The 27,639-nt window shown below is 39.1% G+C and overlaps 1 protein-coding gene across 1 annotated transcript in view; it reads left to right on the top strand.

The window, feature by feature from the left end:
- Positions 1-5,749: 5,749 nt before the first annotated feature.
- Positions 5,750-27,639, top strand: part of EMB1138 (DEAD box RNA helicase (RH3)) — a 56,437-nt gene continuing 34,547 nt past the window's right edge. The window contains exons 1-5 of the mRNA XM_010247100.2: positions 5,750-6,571; positions 7,720-7,856; positions 7,943-8,357; positions 16,073-16,171; positions 20,027-20,251. Coding sequence (XP_010245402.1) covers positions 6,140-6,571; positions 7,720-7,856; positions 7,943-8,357; positions 16,073-16,171; positions 20,027-20,251 — 1,308 coding nt within the window. The 5' untranslated portion in view covers positions 5,750-6,139. The remainder of the gene's footprint in view (positions 6,572-7,719; positions 7,857-7,942; positions 8,358-16,072; positions 16,172-20,026; positions 20,252-27,639) is intronic.

The raw sequence follows: 27,639 nt of genomic DNA, 5'->3' as shown, positions 1-27,639 counted from the left end.
GTGCTTAGGTATTTTTTGAGCTCGTCGAACGCGAGTTGGCACTCATCGGACCATTCAAAGTCCTCGTTCTTTTTGGACAAAAACCGGTTTATAGCGGCTATTCGGCCAGTTAGTCTTTGCACTTCTTTTATATTCTTGGGTGGTCTCATATCTAAGATGGCCTTTATTTTTTTCTGGGTTGGCCTCAATGCCATGCCGATTCACTATATACCCGAGGAACTTGCCCGATGTGACCCTGAGGACACATTTGTTCGGGTTGAGCTTCATGTTAAAGTTTCTTAAAATTTGGAAAACACAATCCAGATCATCAATTAAAGAAGGTGAAAATTGGGTCTTCACGACCATGTCATCAACATAACACTCCGTTATATTGCCTATCAAAGGCTCAAATGTTTTATTTACAAGTCACTGGAAGGTTGCTCCAACGTTTTTCAGTCCAAATGGCATTACTTTATAACAACATAGCCCTAGTTCAGTTACAAATGCGGTTTTTTTCCTGGTCGACTAAGTCCACCTTGATCTAGTTGTAGTCGGAGTAAGTGTCCATGAAGTCCAACAACTCGTGCCCCAAGGTCGCGTCTACCAAGCGATCTATTCTTCGGGTAGGTTCTGTTGAGGTCAGTGTAGTCGACGCACATGATTAACTACCTGGTTCGGCTACTAGACCTCCTTAACAAAGTCTGTTGCGAGTAGCTTCCCGACCTCCTTATCTACTACCTTCCACTGCTTTAGGGTGAGGTTCCTTTTTCTTTGTCTAATTGGCCTGACTAAAGGGTCCACATTTAACTTGTGAGTTATAATATTAGGGTCTATGCTGGGCATTTCCGCTGCCAACCAAGCAAAACACATATGAGTTATTCAATATAAAGCTTACCAGTTTTGATTGAAGCAGATCATTTAGGCGAGCGCTGATCTGGAGAGTCTTCGTGGGCTCAACATCAGAGGTTGGGACCTGAATCTTCTCCTACATCGGTGCAGTTCACTCCTCAGTGTGCTCGGGGGGTGGTTCTAACTCCACGTCGTCTGCCATCTTGGCCTTGTTCTTCAGTGTGGCTATGTAGCACTTTCGCGACTTTAGTTGGTCGCCCCATACTACCCCCACTCTGTAGTCTGTCGGGAATTTCATCGACAAATAATAGGTCGACACCACCGCACAAAGTGCATGCAGGATAGGCCGCCCTAAAGTAATGTTGTAGGGGGACGAGGTCGCCACCTCTAGGAATGTGTGCTTGAACTTGACTGTATTGGGTCTGGTCCTTGCTGCAACTAGAGCTGCTAGAACTGCTGCATCTGCAGCTACAAAAGTCAAATGCTCTACCCCAACTCATGGAACTACTGAACTTCCATCCTAGCAGGAACCATAGAAGGCTCTACGGTCTGAGTGGCGAATTGTCTCTAGACTGTCAATACCCTTGGAATGCTGAACTGGCCGATGGTCACTGAGGGGATCTCAAGGTTAAGTGCAGGCTGATCCTACCCCCAGTGATTGCAGAAAAAATAGGTAACTAGAAGTGATAACTTAGCTTTTTGTCATGGTTCCCATATATGGCGCCAATTGATGGTTTGTGATCTGGATGCTCCTAATTGAAGGGCAGCTCAGAAGTCGGTTGCTTATCTGGCCAGTCGAACTGCAAGAAAATAGGGCTCAAAGGACCTGGGGTGGCTTAATTGGTGTGGTCACTCCGATTCTTAAGTCAGTACTCTATGTGTGCGAACTGGAAACTTATATGCTAGTGAGCTAGTGAGTAATTAATCGCGTGTACCTTGTGCTACAGGGGTAGGTGCCCTTATATAGGTGAGCTGCCATAGGTCTCACGAAACACCTCTAAGATCCTCGGCCCATGCTATTATGAGTCCATTCCGCACTAGAATGCGGACTTCGTGGTAGTTGATAAGGCTTATCGAGTCCGTCCGATCCGAACAGGATAAGGTTAGGACCTACAAATGCGCGTCATGATCCCGAAGAGCTTGAAGACAACTGGATAGCTTCTAGAAGTAGGCTACGTGTCACGTCGGGAGGTCGGGCCATCACAAGCTACTCAAACCTCGGTTGTGACTGAGGTGCCTGAGGTACCCAAGGTGGCCTAACTTGTTGAGGTGGCAGGAAGTGCTAGGTCAATGTCCAGTTAGCTGGTTGCATCCACGTGTCCACTCATTAGCAGGTTGGGCCGAATCACCCCTCATCATCACCCATTTCAACAAAAAAAAAAAAATCTATGTTAAAGACTTAAACATGCGAAAAAAAAAAGAATTGAAGAAGAAAATGTAAAAAGATTGAAGAGCAAAAAAACTATCTTCTAACGTTTACAGAAATACCTCTCTAACTTTTCTTCCATTTTTGAAAAGTTGAAACTGGTTAAATCGACAAAAAAATACCTCTCTAATATATATATATATATATATATATATATATTTTGTAGGGAAGTCACTTGCGCCTCTTCTTTCAAGTTTCAAGATTCAACCATTTGCCACCACCACTTGGTTTATCAGAAGGTCGGTTACGGACTCACGGTCAATGCTTCAGAAGCATGTAGTGAGGTGAGGAGTGAGTAAGGACTCACTGGCTGAGAGGAATGAGGAGTGAGGAGGTGCCGAGACCGAGAGGAAGGTTATTGGGTTAAGGACCATTTCAAATTCCAACTACATTTTAATCACAAATTTTACCTTTTTCTTCTTTCTGTAAACTGCACACAACCGTTTCTATAAACTACTGGCCGAGCATAAATGCAGTCTATCCTATTAACGTCCACGCCACAGCGGCTGGCCATAAACAATCACCGGTGGTCAGTGAACTTTAAAACAGAGATTTTACTACTATAAAGTACTATAAACTACTATAAGCAGATATTGAAATAACTATAAAACAGAGAATTTATTAACTCCAAACTGTTGAATAAACAGAAAAAACCGATTGAACATTATATAACTATTAAAACAATAATAAAAATTAAGCATGATAATACACTAATTGATTGAAAGTTTGTTGAACCGAAGACCTTCAATGCAACACCAATGCTAAAGTTCAGATTTCTTTGAGTAGCAAACTTGTTGCAGAATTCTCTGAAGTTGCAGTTTCACAAAGCAAACACCTTAAGAGTTCTTTGAGTTCGAGACTTCTCTGAAGTTGCAGCTTCACAAGGCAGACACCTTATGAGTTTTCTAGACACAGTTGAATGTGCTGAAAGATTTTCAGTTCTGTTAGATTGAATATGCAGAAAGATTGAAAGTGCTTTCATATTGTGCTTTTTTTTAGGAAGAGATTGAGAGTGGGAACTTCCCACTCCTCACGTCTTTGTAAAAAAGACTTAGAATGGCACGATTCTGCATGGTGGTAAGTTAATCCTCCACCGTTTCAGATCTGCATCGTCAATCGCAGTGGGTGGTGGTGAGATGCAGTTTGGATCTGCACCACTAAAGTTTTCTTTTATTGGTGTTTGAAAATAGAGGTGTAGAGATGTAGTTTGGATGCAATCCGAATGGGGTTTTGCATTCTAATGTTTCCTCTTCCTACGATTTAGTTTCGTGGCCTGCTAACTAACTATGCGAGGGGTTTTGCATTCCTGAAATTTAGATACGTGAGGTACCAATTGAGAGCTACAATTTTGTATGGCCACGTCTCTGAATGGGGAGGCATTTGAGAATGTTTGACTAGGGGGCCTTGGCCTGAAAACCTTCCTTTATATATATATATATATAGTAATTTAATATTTTACAAAATTAACAATAAAATTATAAATTATAATTTTATAGATTATTAAATTTAATAAATAATTAATATTTTAAAATTTACAAAATGATATTATTTAAGTAACTAAATAATATTCTAAATAACTAATTTCACTTATATCAATTAATAATTTGAGAAAATAACTTTAAAAATTTAATATTTATTAATAATAATTTCAAACTATTAATCTATATTTATAGTATAGTTATATATACTAAAATTAATATTTATCATATTTTAATAATTATTTATTTTTTTGTAATAATTATATTTTTAATAATTACTAGAGACTAAACTACTACTATTCAACTTTTTAAATTTAATTTATTGTACCTATTGTATTTTTGTTATAATTTATTGATTAATATTTATTAGAGATTAAACTATTATTTGAGATTATACTATTTATTGACTAATTTAATATATTTTTAGTATTTATTTTATTTTTATAATTAATCTATTTATTATATTTTTATTAGTTATTTATTGTATTTTAATTATCAATATATTTTTAATAATTGTGTATTTTCGCTATAATTTTTCAATAATTATTGGATATTAAACTATTGTTATTTATTAGAGATTAAACTAATAATTTAACTGAAATTAGGAGTGCTCATAAGTTGGTCCGGTTCGGTTGTAGGCAGTTTGGCCAACCAAATTGACATGGTTAAGTTGGTGAGTTGGTTACCTAAAATCGACTAACGATTTGTAAAAACTGACCCACTCGGGTTGTATCGGTTTGAGTCATTTTTTTTGTTTGGTTTGTTAGTTCAAAAGATTTAAACTTACAAAATTAAATTTAAATTTTAAAAATTAGAGTGGCATTATTAAAAAAATTAAATTAATTTTATGATATAAAATATTTTAGACTAAGAAATATGAGAACTTTCCACTTTCTCGTAATAAAGAGTTATATTTTAAATATAAATCATTAATATATATCTATGGTCAGGTCATTCAATTTTGGTTGGTTTGCATATGGGCAAAGCGAAAACTGATCCAACCTAGTCGGGTTGGAAAATTATTGAACCAAAGCTAACTGAAAATACTAGAAAATCAACTAACTCAATTGAATTGATCGATTTTAATCTTTCATCAATTTGATAAATAACCCTAACTAAAATTAATTATTATTATTTTTATATTATAAACAAATATTAAAAAATAATATAAAACAATTATATTTCTATTATTTAGCTTTCACTTAACAAATGATACACGGGTCCCGCTAGTTCATTGGGAAGGAAATGCTCAACTTTGATTTTTCTACATGGGGCTACACATACCCGCAATCCTGGTGCAAGCACAATTCGATCCCATGCCTCTAGTGAAGTAGGAAGTTGAGGTGAACAAGAATAGGGTTGTTCATAAGAAGACCCAACCCGACCAAACCAACCAACCCGAACCGACTTAGTAGTTAGTAGTTAGTTCCTAGTTAGTAGTTACAACCTACTTAATTTCTATTTAACTAAGTTGTCTCTATTCTAGTTACAATCTAACTTAATTTATAGTCTTCTAGTTAGGAATGACATTAATGGCAAGTATTATTAGACAATTAGACAATGAATTTTTTGGAAAAGTTTAAAGAAAATAATCAAAGGATCCTAGTTTCTATGGTCTTTTACACTAAATAAGCAACCAATTACAATTATAATTAGGTGTCATTTTTTACTTAGATTAGAAGGTTTATTGAAATATACAAAATTCAGTCTTCTTTCTCTAATACAGTTTGACTTTCTATTTTCTTGATAACTTCTATTCTAACTTGGTCCGCCCCCCTTAGCCCTTCAACTCAAGCACAATCTCTAATACAATTTAACTCTCAAGCATGATTGAACTTAGAGCTGAAACCGATCCAACCTGACTCACACCGACCAAATCGGTTTTGCTTATCATAGGGTCGGTTTCGGTTTTAATTTTAGGTAACCCGACAGATCGGATCGGTAAACCGACCCAACCCGACCCGTTAACAGCCCTAAACACAGGAGGCCGGAGGCGGGGAGAAAAGAAAAGTTTGATATAAATTAAAATCCTGGCATATATCTGTTAGAGAAGGCAACCGAGGTGGAGGTTCGTAAGGCCATACGTTGAGTCCTGGCCTTATCAAATCTCTGCTCGTCTCTCTTTTCTTCCTCACCGGCGCTAACACCGCCACGCTAATTCCTATATCCGCACCTCCCCCACCGCTTATCGTCCTTTCATTCTCAACTCCCATTCTACCCAAAAAACCTCCTTCCTCGTTTCTCATTTCCCATCTCACTAAACCAACTTCCTCTTCTGAACTCCAGTCTCAGTAGTGTCCAAACAAAGCTTTTAGCAGGGGGAAGGAGAATTTATTTGCTTAGTGAACCAAATTCGTCATATTTAACAGGAAAGTTAGAACATCTTTCTGTCGCCTCAAATACAGCCATGACTTCCATTTTAGGTGTCTCGTCTCTTTACCAAATCCCGTTGCTAGAACCTTCCAGAAGGGCGTTATCTTCCGTCTCCCTACCTTCTTCCGACAAGCTCAACCAGTTCGGGTTCCTAAAGTCTGCTTCCAGTAACCCCATTGAAGCTACTTCTTTTTATCTGAGAACTCGGACGCTTATGGTCGTTCCTTCTGCCATCTTCACGCCAAACTCGGTTTTGAGCGAGGAGGCCTTTAAAGGCATCAGCAGCGGATTGTCAAAAAGGTCTATCGAGGAAAAGGATAACGACGTCAAGTATGACTCCGAAACAGATGGGTCGGGGGCTGAGGAAGGCGCTGAAGGCGATCTTGCCATCGCCAATTTGGACTTACCGCAGCAGCTTGTTGATTCGCTTGCGAAACGAGGGATTACACACCTTTTTCCCATCCAAGTAAGACCTACTGTTACCTTGAGCCTTTATTTTATTGTTTTTTTTTTTTTTTGTGTGTTTTGTTATGAACTTCGAAGTTCTTTATTTGCATTGATACACTGTTCGATTAAGCTAGAACCGTGTATCTATCTTTTATCTATTTATTCAAAGGAGGGCCTTGCTACATTTTTTTTTTTTGGTTTGATGGACGAGGGGCTAAGTGCTTCAACATTAAGGGAAACATGTGGACAATTAAAATTAGCGAGACCACTGATGCTGTTATACTGTATAATTTAAACTGTAGCTTTACGAAATTCTTCTCATTTGTTAGTGCTGCAAGTTGGTGCTAGTTTGAAATATAAACATGTTAACGTTCTTACATCTGTCCCTTTGGCAATTCAGACACTCTTATTTGTTGCATTCATCTAAATCAAGGGGAATTCGTGCATCAGTACTAGGAGGGGCGGTCTCCGGCTGGGGGTGGATGAAGTTGTTTTATTTGGTCCTGCTAAACTTGATCAAATATCTAGTCACTGGTACTCATGGCCTGGTGCAATCACTAAAGTAGATTGTTGACCCCAACCACCAACCAAATGGAATAACCATGGTTGTCTTAATCACTGAGCTGGGGCAGTCTCTGTCAAAAGTTCTGGGTGGGGCCCACTCAAATGGACCATGGTCAGTCATGACAATCCTGCCATGCATAAAACAATAACATATGCACATCCCTTCTCTTTGGTTAACAAGCCCAATAAAGTTATTTATCGATCTTTATTTCCTAGACCTTTATTCCAACTGGCTAAAAATAATGCCATGGAAAGATGATTATACTTGTCAATTTGGGCCAGTGAACTAAAAAGTCTGTTTAGAGATTCAATAGAAGATGGATCCAGGTGAGCCTACAGTAAATTGTTCTTGTATTTCATCTTACCTATTGAATAAGGGAAGAAATCTTCTAGTGCACGAGTTGCAATTAGTTGGTAGTTTCAACTTTCAGTCGTCATGTCCAATATGGAGTTTAGTTGATAGGTTGATGTTAAAGATCATGACAGGTTTAATCCACCTTTTATCCCAGCCTTGGAATAGGGTGTTACACAAGATGACGATTCTAGCTACCTATTAAGGAGCTGTCTGTTGCAATATTAACTTATTTTCCTTTTGTTATTCAGAGGGCCGTGTTGCTACCAGCCTTGGAAGGTCGTGATCTCATTGCCCGTGCAAAGACTGGGACTGGGAAGACACTGGCATTCGGAATTCCAATAATTAAACGCATTACAGTTGATGATGAGGGTCGTAGTCTTTCAAGGTGCTGCTCTTATGCTGATTTAGATGACATATATACCATTTTTTGTTTTGTTCCATTATTAAATTTATCTGTTTGTTGTCTTGAAGGCGGTCGGGTTGTCTACCTAGAGTTCTGGTCTTAGCACCAACAAGGGAGTTGGCCAAGCAAGTGGAAAAGGAAATCAAGGAATCAGCACCTTATCTGAACACTGTCTGTGTATATGGTGGAGTTTCTTATAACAGTCAACAAAATGCACTATCTCGTGGTGTTGATGTGGTAGTGGGAACTCCAGGGCGTATCATTGACTTGATCAATAGTAATAGCCTCAAGCTGGGGGAGGTTCAATATTTGGTCCTTGATGAAGCAGACCAGATGCTTGCTGTTGGATTTGAGGAAGATGTGGAAATAATATTACAAAAGCTTCCATCTGAGAGGCAGAGCATGCTTTTCTCTGCAACAATGCCTGGTTGGGTGAAGAAACTGGCAAGGAAATATTTGCATAATCCTTTGACAATAGATTTGGTAAATGTTCTGGTCTGGCACTTTTGCACTTCTGGGATTGACATGATTATGAATGTAGGCCAAGTTTTTGTGTATATGATCTCCTTGCATTGTGAATTTGTCATCATTTTTGTTGTTGTTATTCTTTTGAGATGAAATTCTGTAGTTAATCATGCATACAGGTGTTTTTGAAGATTTTATATCTGTTTACAATTCATTATGTGTGACATGCTGTTGATTTTTAAACTAGGGTTATCCTTCTTTTATTTATTTGTATGATATTCATTTGGATCCATAGAAGCTAATCTTATATTAAAAAGAATAATTCATTATGAACATAATTGTTATAGAATGATGGGAGTGAACTACATATGAGCCTTTGATTCATTTTTGTCATTAAATTGATCATGCTATAACCACTTAATGGTGTTGTACATCTTATGCTGATATCTAGGCTTATGCTCTCCTTGATGTGTTGATCTTGCATATCTGATTTCTAAGTTATGAGTGAACAATTCCCTTTTATCCTGTTGGACTTTGGCAAACAAATGGAACAGAGTTCATCAGAGGCCCTCCAATGTTGATGTTCTTTCTCATTTTCCAGCTCAATGCTCATTCAAATTGTTCTATGGTTGTGTCATCTAGCTTTTCCTGCTAATGTAAATGAGTTAGAAATGATAACATTTTCTTTGTTTCTGTTGTTTGAAGGAAGAGTAGAGCATATCTAGGATGGCATGGTGGACTGATCCTCCCTTGTAAATGAATGTAGTCACGTGAAGTAGCTTTATTTTAATTACTCATAAAAAAATACTATTGAATAACTGATTTCTCTTTTGTGTGACGGGTTGCATGGTCCAATTGTCCAGGTCAACAACTATTTGAAAACTTGGGATTTACAGTATGTCTTACACAAAAGAAAAAAATCTGTTTTGGTAAGAAAAACTAAATATTTTGGAATCTGTGGTTCTAGATGGAATTTTGAGGTGAAATTTCATATAATGAAAGGTTATTGAAATGTACCAGGGGGGGTAGTCAAATATGAGGGCATTTGAAGGTGGTTTGGCATGAAAGAATGATAACTACGAAAATAGGAAAATTTCTGATTTTGATTTAAGCTTGAAGAAAACATACTCTGATCATTTCCAATCCTTCATTAGATGTTGAATGAAATTCTTTGATGAAGAAAGTAGAAATCACTGATTGCAGATTTAGTCGAGTTTCTTGTGAAAGGAAAGAGGAGGAAGATGAAGATTTCAACAGTAGAGAAGACAGGAGAAGAAGAAAAGAGTAGGAAGTCAACTAGGATTGTAAAAAAAAAATTAACCTTAGCTGCCAACCTCTCATTATATTTATACTTAACTTAAAGGATGTAATATTACAGGGATGCCCTTAGTAGGGCGACTACTAATATAGCTGAACAATCACAACTTAAAAAAAACATAAACTAATGGGCCTAAAGCCCAACAACTTCCTAACTAAATAAAAAACAACTCGGACCAACTCAACACTCCCCCTCAAGTTGGGAGTAAATGTCACACATTCCCAACTTGCGTAGATCATGCTCCAGCTTGTTCTTTGCAACACCTTTTGTGAGAACATTAGCGAGTTGCAGATCAGAAGCAATGTATGGAAGACAAACTTCTCCAGAAGTTACCTTTTCTTTGATAAAATGTCTATCCACTTTAATGTGCTTAGTTCGGTCATGCTGGACTGGGTTATGGGCAATGTTAATTGCTGCCTGGTTATCACAGTATAGCATCATAGGTTCTTCTGCCTGTACACCAATTTCTTCTAACAGGGGATGGATCCAGAGAAGTTCTGAAACTTCATGTGCCATGGCCCTGTATTCGGCTTCAATACTTGATCTTGCCACAACTGTTTGTTTCTTACTCTTCCATGAGACAAGGTTACCCTCAACAAAGGGTGCACACTCTTGAAGTTGATCTCCTATCATCAAGGCATCCTGCCCAATCTGCATCTGTATAAACCTCTAGTTTCAACTGTCCGTGATCAGTAAACAATATCCTTTGCTTGAGTGTCCTTTCAGATAAGCAAGAATCCTGTCAACTGCCTCCTAATGCTGGACTCGTGGAGCATTAATGTATTGACTTACTACACTTACTGCATAGGAAATGTCTGGTCTTTTCATAAAGAAGTATAGCAACTGACCCACAAGTCTTTGATATCTCCCAATGTCCTTTATTGGTTCACCTTCTGATGCATTGATTTTATGGTTCTGATCAATAGGGGTGCTGATTGCCTTTGTTCCAACCTTCCTTGTCTCTTGAAGAAGATCCAAGACATACTTCCTTTGAGAGATAAAAATTCCATGTTTTGATCTTGCAACTTCAATGCCTAAGAAGTATCTCAGTTTTCTAAGATCCTTAATCTCAAATTCTTTATGTAGGTTCCTTTTCAGACCATCAATCTCACTCAGATCATTCATCGTGATAACAATATCCTCCACATAAACAATTAGGACTGACACCAAAGATCCCCTTCGCTTCACAAACAAGGTGTGATCGAATTGAGTCTGAGTGTAGCCAAAAGCAATCAAGGCCTTTTTGAATCTGTCAAACCATGCTCTGGGAGATTGTTTCAAGCCATAAAGTGACTTCTTAAGCCTGCATACCTTTCCCTTTTCAGCATCATTGTAAAAGCCAACAGGAAGATCCATATACACTTCCTCTTGCAGATCCCCATTTAGGAAAGCATTCTTCACATCAAGTTGAAACAAGGGCCAAGAGTATGAGGCAACAAGAGAAATAAGTATCCGAACAGAGGTCATCTTTGCAACTGGTGCAAAGGTCTCTAAGTAATCAATGCCATAGGTCTGTGTGTACCCTTTTGCAACAAGTCTTGCCTTGTACCTTTCTATACTTCCATCTGCCTTATATTTTACTGTGTAAACCCATCTGCATCCAACTGTCTCCTTGCCTTCTGGTAGATCCACAATGTTCCATGTCTGATTCTTAATCAAAGCTGCCATCTCTTCTTGCATAGTTGTCTTCCACTCAGGTTTGGAGAGAGCCTCACTAACACTCTTGGGTATAGACACTGAGTCAAGAGAGGAAAGAAAAGCACTGTAGGAAGGAGAAAGTCCATTGTAGGATAAGTATTGTGAAATACAATGAGCAGTACACTTTCTCTTCCCTTTTCTGAGAGTAATAGGGAGATCAAGGTTATCTGTAACAGGGTTGGTAGAATCAATGGGAATTGGAACAGTAGCGGGACCAAGAGGAATACCTGAATCCATGTCAGCCGAATCTGGAGTCTCAAAGGAATCGACAGGAAGTGATGTGAGTTCTGCTGTAGTGGAATCAACCTCCTTGTGAAGTCTCTGTCGTAAGTAATGCTGAGAAGCAGAACGCAAAAGAGGTGGCAAGGTAGGTGACACAGGGTGGTGGTCAAGCACAGGAATAGACATAGGGACTGGAACTGGGAGAGGAATAGACTGCTGACTCACTTCCCCAAAACACTCCCCTTGAGAAGGATTCTTTGAGAAGAAGTACGTGGATTCAAAAAAGGTGACATCCTTGGTAACATATCGGCTCCCAGAGATTGGATCAAAGCAGCAATACCCTTTCTGATTCTCTGCATATCCAAGGAAGACACATTTCTTTGCCTTGGAATCAAGCTTTGAGCGGTGATGACCAAGGATATGTGCAAAGCAGACACACCCAAACACCCTGAGAGAAATATGAAACATCTCCCCTTGAGGAAAAAGGAGACTGGATGGGGTGCTAAATCCAAGTATACGAGAGGGCATCCTGTTAATCAAATATACTGTTGTGAGAACTGCATCACCCCAAAATCGAACTGAAACTGTAGATGTGATCATCATGCGTCTTGTAATCTCAACAATGTGTTTGTTCTTCTTTTCTGCAACACCATTCTGCTGTGGATTGTAGGGACAACTGCTCTAATGGACAACACCATATTCTAACAGATATGAGGCAAGGTGTCTTTCAAAATATTCCCTGGCATTGTCGGATCTGAACACCTTTATTCTTGTTCCAAACTGTGTTAGCACCATCTGATGAAATTGCCTCACCAAGGATGGTACTTCATCACGGGGTCTCATTAGGTAAATCCAAGAGTATTGTGAGAAATCATCCACAAATAAGAGAAAATATCGATAGCCTCCCATAGAAGGAACATGGTAAGGGCCTCACACATCCGAATGAATAACATCAAAAGAAGAATAACATCTTTTATTACTAGGTTTAAATGAATGTTTGCAATACTTTCTAAGTTGACAATCTTCACACTCCAGACTTAACAAACTAACAGACTCAAAAAAGTTTTGGAAACAAAAAACTCAAAGAAGAAAAGAGTAAATGGCCCAAATGATTATGCCAAAGCATAATTTGACCCACAGACCCTGACTCACTATCCCTGCTGACATGATGACTTTGATGAGGAGGAAGTACATTCAAGAGGTAGATTCCATTCACTTCATGACCACTCCCAATCGTCCTCTTTGAATCCATATCTTGCAAAATACAATGACCAGATAACAAATTAGTGCTCAATCTGGGAACATGAAGGACAGAGGGTAGAGAAATAGAATCACTAATCTTAGTAGATCCCTTTCCAACAATAGGAACATGGGATCCATTAGCTGTGGAGACCCTATATTTGCCAGAACAGAGCTGGTAAGTTGAAAAAATAGTAGAGCTTTGGGTCATGTGCTCTGAGGCTCCAGAATTTATAATCCAAGGAGGTCCCTCCTTACTTGAAGTAGAAACATAATTTGCAGTGACGTGTGAATTACCTGTGTGAGCAAAGGAAGTAGAGTGGACTCCACCAGTGCCACCTATACCTTGCTGTCCGCTTGCGGCTGAATTGGAACTGGCTGTATCCCGTTGGTTCAGAAGTTGTCCATACCTCTCAAGTTCGGCCTTTATTGCAGCAGTTGCAACAGACTCCAGAGTAGCTGTAGTAGGAGGGGCCGGAATGTCATCAGTCTAGTCGGCACAAGATGTGGGTGAAGCTTCCAACAAGTATCTCTTGTGTGTTTAGGCTTCTTACAGTAGTCACAGATCAAATTTCTTTTATCTTCCTTCTTGATTTCACTGCCACCCCGATCTCCACTTTGTTTAGGTTTCATAGCACTTACCATGGCAGACTGATCAGAAATAAGATTTTTCATCATCACATCTCTCCTGCACTCCTCCCCTGACACAAAGGCATATGCCTGGGAGAGAGTAACACTGTCCCTGGAAAGAAGATGCTTTCGTGCAATATCATACTCAGGATTAAGGCCAACAAGAAATTCAAACACCCTATACTTCTCTAGATGTTTCTGATAGGTAGCTGCATCCTTAGTGGTTTCCCAAGCAAATGTCTCTAAATGGTCAATCTCTTGCCATAGGGTTTCAAGGGCTGAAAAATAGGCTGCAACAAGTCTATCTCCCTGCCTTGTAGAAATAATCTGATTTCTCAACTGATAAGCCCTAGCAACATTCTCCCTCTGTGAATGGGTTTCTGCAACCCATCCCATATTTCCTTAGCTGTATTTGCCCATAAAAATTTTTACTTATATGGGGCAACATGGAATTACACAATCAAGTCATCACCATATAATTCTCCTGTACCCATCGGGAGTTGCTAGTTTCGGGTTTCACCTCTTCACCAGTGATATACCCTAATTTTCCACGAGCACCAATGGCCATCTTTGCAGATTGTGACAATTCTAAGTAATTTGCACCATCCAACCTAACTGTAGTAATGGTCCCAGCCCCGAAAGGGTCTCCAGCACCTCCTCCCATTGGTCCCATTTTACTCCCGGGCTTATTTTCAACTCCGTGGCCCTCCATGCTTCTCAAAAAATGTAAAGAAAATAACTGAAATTTGCAACAAAATCAAACAAAGCACTTTTTGGAACCAACAAAAGATTCCTTTTCTGTGGAATGGGAGAAGAGAGAGAAGAGGCAGCCGCTCTCTCTAGAAGCCTCCAAATCAGGTAGGACTTGAATCGCCCTTTACAGAAAACTCCAAGGAACCCTAAAAAATTAGGGCACCACTTCATAGGTCAAAATTGAAGAGTCCAATAGAAACAAGACTCTTTCCCTTTCTCCATTTTTTCTTGATTTTGATGAGAAACCGTAGACAGCTACAGGGCACACAGAGCCACCAAAAAAATCCAAAAACTGGGCTTACCTGAGAGATTGGATCAGCTTCTTACATCACCATGCAGTCGGCCGATCTAGGGCCGCATGAGAGAATGACTCAAGGAACCTTCGGCCTGCTCTGATACCAAGTAGAAATCACTAATTGCAGATTTAGTCGAGTTTCTTGTGAAAGGAAAGAGGAGGAAGATGAAGATTTCAGCAGTAGAGAAGAAAGGAGAAGAAGAAAAGAGTAGGAAGTCAACCAGGATTGTAAAAAAAAATTAACCCTAGCTGCCAACCTCTCATTATATTTATACTTAACTTAAAGGATGTGATATTACAAGGATGCCCTTAGTAGGGCGGCTACTAATATAGCTGAACAGTCGCAACTTAAAAATAAACATAAACTAATGGGAAAGGAAGGGGAGCCTATACCTATGCATATATAGACACTTTTATGCTGTATTTGGTTTGAAAGAAAAGGGAAAGGAAGGGGAGCCTATTCCTTAATTGAGTTATTTTCCCTTCCTTTCCTTTCAAACCAAACATGGAGCCTATTCCTCCCAAAACTAATGAAACTCAAATTTATGATTTTTCCATTTATTTTTATTTGATATTTGATAGGTAATTTTGCCACTCAGTTTCCAAGAGCTAAGTAACTCTAGAAACTAATGATCTAAAATTGTAAACACAAGTTAACCATAACTACACAAATCAAACTAAAATGCTGGACCCGACATGCAATATGTAAGATGACCAAAATTCCCCTTATGTCTAAAAGTAAGAAATACCTATAAAATACAGATAATCCCAATTTGATTTGTTTGCTCCCACATCATTGTCATGTTATATAGAATTTCTGGCATGCATTGTTCTGTTAGTTGTAATGTGTAATAATCTAACAGGATTGCATTGTCTTTTCCTTTTTTTCTTTGAAAAAGGTAAGGTAATTTTATTAGACGATCACAATATGCAACAACCACAGGGTAAAAACAAAGCATTACCATACCTTGGAGTACAAAGATACAAATCAACCATTTCACAAACAGATTACAGGAATTTCCATGTGGATAGATGATTAAAGTCTTTAGGAGCAGCGGCCCATGACCCAATCCTACAACTGGCTATCCCGATCAGTTCCTCCCTGGATTTGGACTTATTGTTAAATACTCTATTGTTCCTCTCAGTCCAGATCATTCAAACCACAGCAGCAGGTACCAATCCCCACACAATCAAACCTTTCTACTCATGCCAAGAGGCAGCCAGCCAGCAAGTAATTTAATGACAGTCTGAGGAACAACCCAACATAGCTTAGCAGCCCTCTAAGCAGTCTGTAATTTTTGTTTTCTTTGTACTAAAATCTTTTTTCCTGATCTGTAACAGATCATAGTCATAGATCCTTAAAACAAGATCTTTTCCATATTGTCAAAAAGGAAACAAGATACAAGTTTGTTTCTAATTTCTATATATTTAATAAGTTCTTTTTTTCTGTTATTTTGTTTAAGACTGTTTATCTGGCTATGTTTGGGATTTACATTTATTTCCATTAGCACTTACTGCAAGTTAATTTTACACTAAAAACAAAACTTGTGGTCTCAACATTGTTTCTTTTGTCTGTAGGTTGGTGATCAGGATGAAAAACTAGCAGAAGGAATCAAGCTTTATGCAATACCAACAACTGCAACCTCAAAGCGCACCATTTTAACTGACCTTATCACGGTATGCATGAGTTTACCTTTCTAACTGGTATTCACGGGTGTTAGAAGTTGCTTTTTATTTTCTCTTTGATTGATAAGAAAAGATTTCTTAGGTAGTAAGACAAACTGTAGAAATCAAAGAAATGTGATCCTAGCTGTACAATGGAAACCCATTAAATATACAGTTTTTATGATTTCCAAATATAAAGCATAAATTTTCTAGTCTCTTGCATTGGTAAATGGCTTAACTCTATAAGTCTTGCCAAGGATGCCCAGTCTTAATATAAAAGCCCATGGCAACATGATTCTGTTTTTGACAGGTAACCGAACCAAGGGAATGCATTTATTAAAGAACACTACAAATACAACCATCTAACTACTTTAGTGGTTATAGGATTTAATAGAAACCTCTCTAATTGGGGGCAATATAGGAAACTGATTATGTAAATCAGTAAATACAAGGTAAACTTATCATGGGCTTCCCTCAATGCAACACTGCTTGGCCAACCCCTCCTCTAGCAAGTCTCAGCCATGGTGTTACATAATCTTCTAATTCATTTGAACAAGATGTTTGGCCTGAATACTAGATCCATAGCCTCTCTTATATGATGTTGCTTAGGGCCGTCAATGCCATCCATCTCTGAAACAGCTAATAACTACATGAAAATGTCCTTCCTGTTCTATCTGTTTTGGTTTGAATAATGATAGGAATCTGAGACCTTGGAGCAATGACTTTTGTTTCTTCTATTACTGAATCTCTACTGTACTGGGCCTGGGTATGCCATCAAGGGTATCACCTTTTCATTCCTATAAGCACCTGAATTTCTAATATAGCAACACCAATATTGAGTTTGACTAGTTCTTGAGGAGGTGGTATCCAATCTTGAACTACCATCTGCCAGTTTAGATGTATTAGAATTAGTCACTACTGACAAACTACAAGCCTTCTCATCTGCACCCAACATGGAAGTCAAATAGTGATAATACCAGTCAGGACCTCTAGCTGCAATTGGCTTGAGAAGATTCCTTGGATTTCCGAGTGACCCACTGAATATCAATTCAAGTGCATCTCCATAAAAGCTCTCCTCCTTGTGGGGGGAGATGGTTGATTGAATCCAAAAATGTTAGGAAAATTGGGAGGTACCATATAATATAACACCAAATTAGGTAGAAAAAAGTCTGCAGATTGTGACTTAGTATGTGCAAGTCATGAAAATGTGGTAGGTAGCTTCATCTGTTGTCTTGCGAAGAACATACATATGGAGGAAATAGGGCCAGGTCTTTCTTTTATGCTGCTTTATTTTCCAAATTTTGAATTTGTAAAGCATAATTTCTCAATTAAGGACTCTAGTTTTATGTGTTACCAAATGGCTTTGACTGGAAACACCTCTAGTGGAGAGCAGTGCTATGAAAGTACCAACTAGTCCATCTACTAGTTAGTTGAGGGTAGGATGACATCTAGGGATGTCAAGGGTCAAGTTAAACTGTAAAGTGCAAATCCATCTTGACCTAACCTTTAGGGTTGGCTAAGGTTCAGGTTTATTTTGGTATAGGGTTGGGTTAGGATTTTGATACCCTAACCCAACCCTATACATATATAGGTTTGGCTTACCCACTATGCTGGGTCATGATACCCCTACATATATAGGTATTTCTTGTAATTTGCTATGACTTCTAACTCCATAGCCTTATTGTTTAGGATTTCTTTTCATGTTTATTTTGGTTTTTCTTCTTTCACTAATGGAGGAAGTGACACCTTAGAATCTATAAACCTAATTTCAACTTAAGTAAATGGCTTTTTGATTTTCAAAATGTGTCATAAAAAATACAATTGAAAGACTTCAGGTTCAGTCTGGTTGGTATTGGATTCAACCCTATAGGGTTGGGTCAGGCTCGGAAATGGCATGTTTCTGAGTTAGGTTGGGTCAGGTTCGGGTAGGAACATTAGAAGGTTGGGTTAGGATCGAGGCAAACCTGTACCAAACCCAACCTGTCGACATCCCTAGTCTGTATCACTAACTAGTCAGTTATTTGAAGGTTTTATTTGTTCGTATTTATTTCTAATTACTTGTAGTAATATGATTATCTTTTTAGTTTTTATATGCACACTGTTGCTTCAAGTATTTATGATATATAGAATAGAAACAAACTTGAAGTAATATGGTGTATCTTTTTAGTTTTTATATGCATAATGTTGCTACAATCATTTATGATAGAGTATGTATATGATAGATAGATAACTTATTTATGGGATAGCATCAACATCTTAAATTTAAGTAAAAACTGTACTGCACTCCACCTCAGAATTCTAAATTCCACTGCATACCTACAACAATTCAAAATTTAAAATGCCCCCACCTATAACATCAATACCCACCTTAAGAGGCCAAGATGACTAATCATTTGCTTCACCACATTGACAACAATGGTTGAGAGGGGCTTGTTATAAGGGTTGAGAATTAATAGGAAAGGGAGAAGACTCCTTGTGGATGATTTGGACCAGATATGACTATGAAAACTAGTAGAGTCTTGAAAACATTTGATACACAAGGAGGGAAATGATAATATGAGTTTCAAAACCATGGGTACCTCCTTGGAATGCAAAATCTTATAAAATACTAGATATGCTATACCGGTATGTTGTGAAAGAGGCATTAGATAGGGGTGTTCGTGGTTCCCCGTTAACCGAACTGTGTGCACATATTTGAAACCGAACTGGAACCTTTGGTTTTTGTAAAATGTGAAACCAAAATTGAATTGAATCAGTTGATTAACAGGTCATTAATTGATAAATTTGGTTTTCCATTTTTTGGTTTTTTATATTATAGATGGATGGATAGATATGTCTTTTAAGTGGTTGAGGATGTTTGCTAATGGGGACAGAAAAAAGGGGGACAAGTATATCAGTTGTATTGGGGTCTAGTATCTCCCTATGCTTATTCTGCTCCCCACTGAATGGTTCATCTGCTTTGCACAGAACTTCCCTATCCTTACTCTCCTGAGCCTCCAACTTCCTTTTGGCTTCAACTAAAGCAATTAACAATGCAAAAGTTAGGTCAATCCCCTCTACCACTATTCGCAATTCAAATGATTCACCTGCATAGAATAGGTCAACATTCGTCGGATCAATTTAACATCCCTTGTTTCAACAAGAATTCTTGCAAATAGATCTGATATCATAGTCAGATGCGAAAATCGAAATTCCTGAATTTACCACAAGCATTCCCAATTGATTTGAGTGCTTGAGTGCTCCAATCATGTAGTTGTATGCCAGAAACATTGATCCACATGAACAATCTCCTCTTTGAGATTTTGATTTGTCCCATTGCTGGTGGCCCCTGTCTAATCTCAACTTCAGAAACAGCAAAAACCCCTTTTCTCTCATTCAGTCACCTTTTCTGCATCACCTTTATTCTTAAAACTAAACGTGGATGCTCCTGTAGATTGTCATGTAGAAGATTCCTAAGTTTTTTAGGGAAGCTTTTTTTTTTGATGAATAACATAGAATTTATTAAAAGCAGAATTAAAGTCACACCAAGGGTAGCCTCGGTTACCCCTGAGAGTTTAAACATTACAAAACCACCCGACTTTACTTTTGAAGTTACATCTGAGCCCAGAAACAGATTTCCCTGTGCACCCCCTGTTTTGCTAGTTGATCTACCAGGCTGTTAGCCGATCTTGGGATCCATTGAAATTCCACTTGCATACCATCTGTAAACCTTTTAACCTTCTTGATCTCTTTTCTAAAGAAGGTTAATAATCACCTTCTTTAGGGAAGCTTATTAAACACCTGACTAGCAATTCCATTCCCATATATATGTTTGTATATATATTCCAGTTAAAATTGTTTTTTTTTTTCATGTTTTATTAATTTCAGGTATATGCAAAAGGTGGGAAGACTATTGTTTTCACACAAACAAAACGGGATGCCGATGAGGTGTCAATGGCCTTAACTAATAGTGTTGCGTCAGAGGCACTACATGGTGATATATCTCAACATCAGAGAGAGAGAACATTGAATGGGTTTCGACAGGGGAAATTCACCGTGCTTGTTGCCACAGATGTTGCAGCTCGTGGGCTTGACATCCCCAATGTTGATTTGGTAAGTCAATAACAGCTGTATTTATTCTTAAATATTAGGATTTTGTATTGGTACTTCATAACCTTTCTTCTGTGAAGAGAATGAATCCTATCAATGAAGCAAATTGTGTTCAGGAGAAGTTGGATCATACTTATTCTCCCACAAGAGGAGATGTATGAATCCCATTGCTAAGGCAAACTGGGCTGCATGCAAAATTGGTTCGTAATCATTCTTCCATTTTCTGTGGGTTTTGTTAATGAGCAATGACTTAAACCCTAGTCAAAATCTTAGACTATTGGCATTGTGTTGAAGGATGCACAATATCTCAAATTCAAATACGAAGATGAGTTAATTGTTTAAACTTCATGTTAAACAACATCTTAAATTCGTTGATCTATTTTATCTTAAATTTGGAGTGTCAAAATTCACTCAATTGTGAAGGGCATGGGTTGAACAAGTTTTTTATTTGATCGGTTATGAATTGAGCAAGTTATTACCAATTTACAGATAGCCAAAAAGTGTGTGCAGGATTCTAGTAATGTCAAACTTGGTAAAAAAGGTGAACTTTTTGGATAACTTATAGGACTTTTTGTTAGTTTTAACATTTGTTCACTATGAGTTAGAACCAGTGTTCTGAAAATCGTAATCGTATGGTAAGTCGTAAAGGGGTTTGAATCAAATTGTATCGTGAATTGTATCATAAATCGTAAGATTTTTTTCTTATTTTTTCAAAAGCTGTTAAAACTCTAAAATATACCTAAATCCTTCTCTCAAAAAAAAAATAGAAAAGAAAAAATGACTTTGCACAAGCAAAGTCATGCAAAAATGAATGAAAAACATGGGACGGAACCCCTGTTTTCATGCCAAAAAATGATTGAAACAAATGGGGCGGAGCCCCTGTTTTTATGCCAAAACACCGAATGAAATAAATAGGACAGAGCCCCTGTTTTCATGCCAAAAAACCAACTGAAATAAAGAAGAAAGAAGACAAGAAGAAAGGAGGAAGAGGAGGAAGAAGAAGAAAGAAAGAAAGAAAGAAAGAAAGAAGAAGAAATCAATACAAACCATGTACAGATAATATAAAAACAGTAGAAATAAAAAAAAAAACTCACCTTTCAATGCAGACAAGTAGAGGAGGTTTGGAGCTTCACCGATACAACGGAGGACGGTTTTTTCTCTTCCAGTTTCCTGCCAAGTCTTTTCCTTCAATTGTAAGTCATGTTTGATCGACCAAAGTGGATATTCTATGTTTTATAACTAAAATGACGAATTTTCCCCTCTATGTAAAAGAGAAACTTTAAAAAGGAAGAGGGTTAAGTGGTCATTTAATCTTAAGCTTTCAAACTCTAATCGTATGAATCGTCCAAGAATCACGATTTATGATTTACACTAGCAATTTGCTTACAAATTGTACGATTCATTCAAAAAACGATTTATATATATGATTTGCATCATTTTAGCCCCGATTCAATTTGAATCGTATATCATACGATTTTGAAAACATTGGTTAGAAATTAGGGAAACAACTCTATATAATGCGATATTATTGCAGTGAAAGAGATGAAAATATTTGCTTTTGCCTTTGCTTTATTTGGTCTCGATGCCAAACTTTCTTAATGGTGCACACTCATTCATGAATTTATTAGGTGATGATTCCTAATAGTTTCCCTAGATGCTGATTTTTAAATAAGCCTTGGTGCTGATTCTTGGGTTATTTCATTCTTTTTTTTTCTTATTTTGCAGGTTCATCTTGCATTAGTTTGGTATCACAATTTATGGTTTATCACTTTATTCTTACAAATATATACGTACATATATTTATCCGTATGTCCAGATTCACTGTTGATTAAGGGTATGATGTTACATGATGTTGAAGTTTTTTTATTAGACTTCTTTGTGTGTAGAAGAGAGACTGACCAAGCATAGGTGGACTATACACAGATAACCATGGTACTATTTTAGAGGTTGGTGATTCCACAAAGACTGAAGTGTTAGCAGTGTTATATGGATTGAAATTGGGCAGATTTCTTAACCTTAGAACATTAGTGGTAGAAAGGGATCCCAGCGTGATAGTGGGCTGGCTAAGAAATTATATTAAGTTTTTGTGGCAATATAAGGGGAAATAAGATGCGTGGCTTGGGAATTATAGCCACCTATTTTTGGTTTCATAGATCGACAAATGGTTTGGTTGATACAATGGCTAAACAAGGGGTTAATAGGATTGGAGTAAAGCAAAGTTTAGAGCTGTGAATGTGGAAAAGACAGAATTTTTTGAAAAAATTGCCCGGTTGGATGCTAAAGAGCAAGAGGGTCAGCTTGACCAAGATGACTTCAAGAAAAGGGAAGCTGCTAGGGCTGAGTGGGAACAACGAATTTGGAGGGCAGAAGTCTACTGGAGACAGATCTAGAATTCAGTGGATCAAAGAAGGAGATAACAACACCTGTATCTATCATAAGTTTGCTAATGATAAAAACTGGATGATGAGGTAGAAGTTGATGATCAGGATTGTCATAAAGACTGAAATTCTCAAAGTCTTAAATTTCCTCTACTCTTCCAAGAGAAGCTGGAGACCTTTCCTTGAGAGATGGAATGGGCCAAATTGTCAGATAACAAAATAACTGGATTGGAAGTGGAGTTCAGTGAAATGGAGATAAAGGAGGCTGTTTTTTTTCCTTAAATGAAGACAAGGCATCTGGCCAAGATGGATTTTCTTTGGATTTCTTTCATGAATGCTGGGATATCATTAAATCTTATGGAGGTGTTCAAAGACTTCTATAATGCCGCTAAAATCAACATCATTAACAATTCTACCTTCATTAAGTTGCTTCTAAAAAAAGAAGGGGTTCCTGAAGCCAACGGAGGAACAAAAATAGATGGGACAACAACTTGAACCTAGTAGTCGATCAAGACTACAATCAGAGTCTTGAATCCTAAAGTAAAAGAAAAGATTTCAGAAGGAGAAAAGAAGAAGAAAAGAGGGAGAAAAGCAGAAGCACACGAAGGGTTTTAGAAAAGGAGAGAGAGGGTCGAATTGTTCTGATCTGCCAACCCACTCTTAATATTTATATGTTTACTAATTGTAAAAAGGCTGAATTGCCCTTATTGCTTACATGGAAAATAAATAAGAATAAAGCTGAAATAACAAGCTGTAACAACAAACTGAAATAACTACCAACTAACACTGACATAACTAACAAAGAATACATGCTATGCTGCCATACAAACACAGTGGGGACCACAGCTGTGGGTCCACATCAATGTTCTCTACACTCCCCCTCAAGTTGGGAATAGATATTTGTCATTCCCAACTTGCATAGGTCTGCCTCTAACTTCTTCCTTGGAACAGCCTTGGTGAGAAGATCTACGAGCTGCATGCTGGAGGTGATATACGGGAGACACACTTCTTGAGATGAAACCCTTAATCTAACATAATGTCAATCGACTTCGATATGTTTAGTTCTGTCATGCTGTACCGGATTGTGAGTTATATTAATAGCAGCCTGATTATCACAATACAACATCAAGGGCTTCTCATAATCAATACCCAACTCTTCAAGTAATGACTTCAGCCACACCATTAGCCATCGATCTATATTCAGCTTCAACACTAGAACGAGAAACAACACTTTGTTTTTTACTCCTCCAGGAGACAAGGTTACCTCCTACAAAGGCACAATATCCAGAGGTAGACCTCCTGTCATCAGCACTCTCAGCCCAATCAACATCTATATAGACCTCTATCTTCATGTGATCATTATTCTTGAATAATATACCTCTACCTGGACATCTCTTCAAGTATGCTAATATTCTCTCAACTGCAAGGAGGTGAGTAGTTCTAGGAGAATGCATGTATTGACTGACAACACTGACTGCATAACTGATGTTTGGTCGTGTGAGACGAAGATAGAGGAGTTTTCCAACCAACCGTTGGAACATAGCTTTGTCTTCAAGAGGCTCTCTACCCTCTGCACTGAGTAGTTCTAGTCTTTGAAGATTATCGGTAGGAGCAGGGAAGGATGAGTGGAAGAAAAGAAGGGTGCTAGTGGCTGATAGAGGAGTGATAGATTGGAGAAGGGTTCTGTGTACAGTGGCTGGGGAGTTAGGATTTGGGAGTGAAGCTATGTTGTTTCCTTTTGTAGAGACTATAGCCGTGCTTGATGTAGGCGACCAGGAGCTAAGTTTTAAAGCAGTAGTGGTGGATGGAGTTCTGATACAAGTTCAGAACTGGAGTCCAATAATGAAGTCGAAGTCCAAGATGGGTGTGTCCGGTTGAAGCTTGTAGGCCTTCCATTTCACCTTTGGCGGAACTCTGTTCTTGAGCACATTGTGCAATGTCTGGGAGGCATCTTGGTGAAAGCTGATAAACGAAATCTGGGTGTCGTGGAGTTACAGGTTGCTGGTGTAAGGCACGAGAACCTACCGAGGGTCATTGAAATATGCTTGAATGAAGCCTGGTACAAGGTGTGGGTGGCCTCTGAGGTTGAACGGTCGTGGTGGGGAGGTGTTCCTAAGGTAGAAGATGATGAGCTGGCTGGGTGGTGGACACGTGGAGGGCATAGGTTGGGAGTTGAAAAGGTGGAGCAGATGAAAGGTTTTTTTGGGGTTACTGAGCCGGTTGGGGAAAACCAAACGACAAGAAACCTTTTTAAGGAAAATATTTCAAATAGGTTTGAATTAAACAACTTAATGGCGGGCTACTCTTCCTTTGTTGACGTGGCGAAAAGGCAGGATGGGTTGGGGAGCCGAAAGGTCTGGTTCGAGCCGTTGAAGGTGGCAGGTGGGTCGGGCGGGGTGAAGGTTGAGCTGGGACAGTATTGGAAGGGCCCACGTGACAACTTAAAAGGTCACGCGGGCGGGTCGGGTGGGTGTAACACTGAAAGGGGGATCCATTTGAAGGATCCACGTGATAACTTAAAATATCATGTGGGTCGGGGCAAAGGGGTTTCTCTTGGGGCGTTGATAGACAATGTTAATGGTCTATCATCGTCCCAAGTCGCGAGAAAGGGGGGGGGCTTGTGCGCAGTAGCGGAAGTTGGAGAAAAAACTAGAGTTGCAGTGGGTTTCCCGGCGAAGTTTGGAGGAGCATAGCTCACTGCGACGCTCCTCTGAAAGGTCGAATCCAAGATTCGCTAGGGAAATGAAGAAGCGGAGGACCCTTCTGCTGATGGTACTAGCGTGGGCAGTGTAAACGACGAAGGTAGTTGTGCTGGAGGTGACTTGGATGGGTGGAATATTGCAAGCTTATTTCAGGGTGTAGATTGCAATCGGGTCAATTCATTCCCAAGGTTACAGAGTGTGCAAGGATTATCAGAAGGGGTAAACTGGGAGAACGTGTAGCAGAGCAGGAACACACCGTTTAGGGGTGAACCAGGGTTAGAGTGGAAAGATCACCAGGTTGACCAAAGGACAGAAGTACTTCCCAACCAACTAAGGGGGATAGATGTTTACCAACCTTTGGAACAAGAGAGGGAGGCCAGGAGCAGTCTTTTTCTAGCTTGTCCATCAATCCCAGGTAACCAAGTGAATTCGGTTTGTGCTACTAATGTGTCTCCTGTGTCTTTGGTTCTAGATTCCGTTCCTGTTCCATGTCCTGTAGCCCATGAATATGCAGCCGTGCTAGAAGGTGGGCTCTCCGAGGAGGGGGAGAGGGGAAGGAAGGAAAGTGGGAAGGTGTGGGAAGGAAGGTTTAGGAGTGAAAAAGTGTGGGAAATCATTGAAAGAGTGTTTAAGGAAGTGGAAGGAAAGTTGATTTGGAGGAGGGAAGGGGAGGAAGGAAGAGGGGAGGGGTTAGTGGAGAGGAGGGAAAGGATTGAGGGTAGAGATGGAGGGAAAGGAACAGGGAAGGAGGGAGATATAAGGAGAGGGAGGATGGATGGAGAGGAAAGATCAGAGGTGGGACCAGGGGAGAGGAAGAACGGGCAGATGGGTAGAGTTGGAGGGGTTTCTGTAGGAAGGGTAGGGGTGGAGGACTCGATGAGAGAAGACATGTTAGCAGAATTTGTAGAGAAGTTGGGCTGTAGGTTGGAAGATTTGAATGTGTTGAAAGAAAGATTACAGAAGAGGAAGAAGGAGATCAGAACAAAGAAAAGGAGATTGAGTGAAGTAGAAAGATTGAAGAGAGATGTAGAAGGAGACAAGAAGCTTGGGGTAAAAGGAGATAGGAAAGGGGGAAAGTAGTGGAATGTGGCAAGGGGTTTAAAAAAGAAGTGGAATGAAGATTCTTAGTTGGAATGTGAGGGGAATTAGGAGTGCAAGGAAGAGAGCGACAATAAAATAGGTAATAAAACGGTTTGACCTAGACATTGTGCTGTTGCAAGAGTCTAAGAAATGGAGTTTAATAACAATTGGGCATAGAGTGTTTGGAAAGCTAGGGGGATTAGCTGGGTGGCTGCTCCTTCTTGGGGTGCGTCCGGGGGGATTGTAACAATGTGGAAGAGGGATGTGGTTGAAGGCTTGGAGGAGTTGATCGGAAAGTACTCGGTTTCCGTGAAGTTTAAGCAGCATGAGGGTGATTTTACATGGGTGCTCACAAATGTTTACGTATCGAATGACTACAGAAAGAGAAAGGAGTTGTGGGAGGAATTGGCTGATGTTAGAGGGTTGTGGGATGGGCCCTGGTGCTTGGGTGGGGACTTCAATGTGATTAGATTCTCAGAGGAATCCAATAAGGTTAACCAGGGGTGACAAAAAGCATGAGGAAGTTTAACAGCTTTGTAGATGACTTTGAGCTTAAAGAGATCCCCCTAGCCCATAAGACATTTACTTGGTCAAATTTCCAATCTAGACCCATTTGCTCCAAACTGGATAGATTCCTGTTCTCTCTGAATTGGGAAGATCAGTGGGGAACCTTGGCTTCTAGAGCTCTTCCAAGGGTGACCTCCGATCACTGGCCCATAGTGTTATGTAAGGAGGAAAGAAGGCGTGGAGGTCCTACCCCGTTTAGATTTGAAAATATGTGGTTACTCCATCCAGGGTTTACTAACAAAGTGAGGGAGTGGTGGTATGAGTGTAACCCATTGGTGGAATGGGAGGGGATGAAATTCCATAAGAAACTTCAATTTTTGAAAGCAAAAATCAAGGAGTGGAATTTGGTGGAGTTTGGGAGGATAGAAGAAAGAAAGGGAGATCTGTTGGATAAGATTGAAAGCCTTGACTCTAAAGAAGAAAGGGGAGAATTTGGAGAGGAAGACAATGAGCTCAAGAGAGATTTGAGAAGACAGTTAGAGGACTGCCTGCACAAGGAGGAAATTAGCTAGAGGCAAAAATCTCGGTGTAAATGGGTGCAAGAGGGGGACAAAAACACTAGGTTTTTCCACTCTCTAGCAAATGGCAGGAGAAGGAAGAACCTGATCTCTAAGTTGGTAGTAGATGGAGTTGAGTTAGTTCATCAAGAGGAGATTGCCGGGGC

This window comes from Nelumbo nucifera, chromosome 4 (genome assembly GCF_055504915.1).
Source record: "Nelumbo nucifera cultivar China Antique chromosome 4, China Antique-T2T, whole genome shotgun sequence".
Classification (NCBI taxonomy): Eukaryota; Viridiplantae; Streptophyta; class Magnoliopsida; order Proteales; family Nelumbonaceae; genus Nelumbo; species Nelumbo nucifera.
Note: the sequence above shows the minus strand (reverse complement) of the source record. Positions and strands in the feature narration are given on the sequence as shown.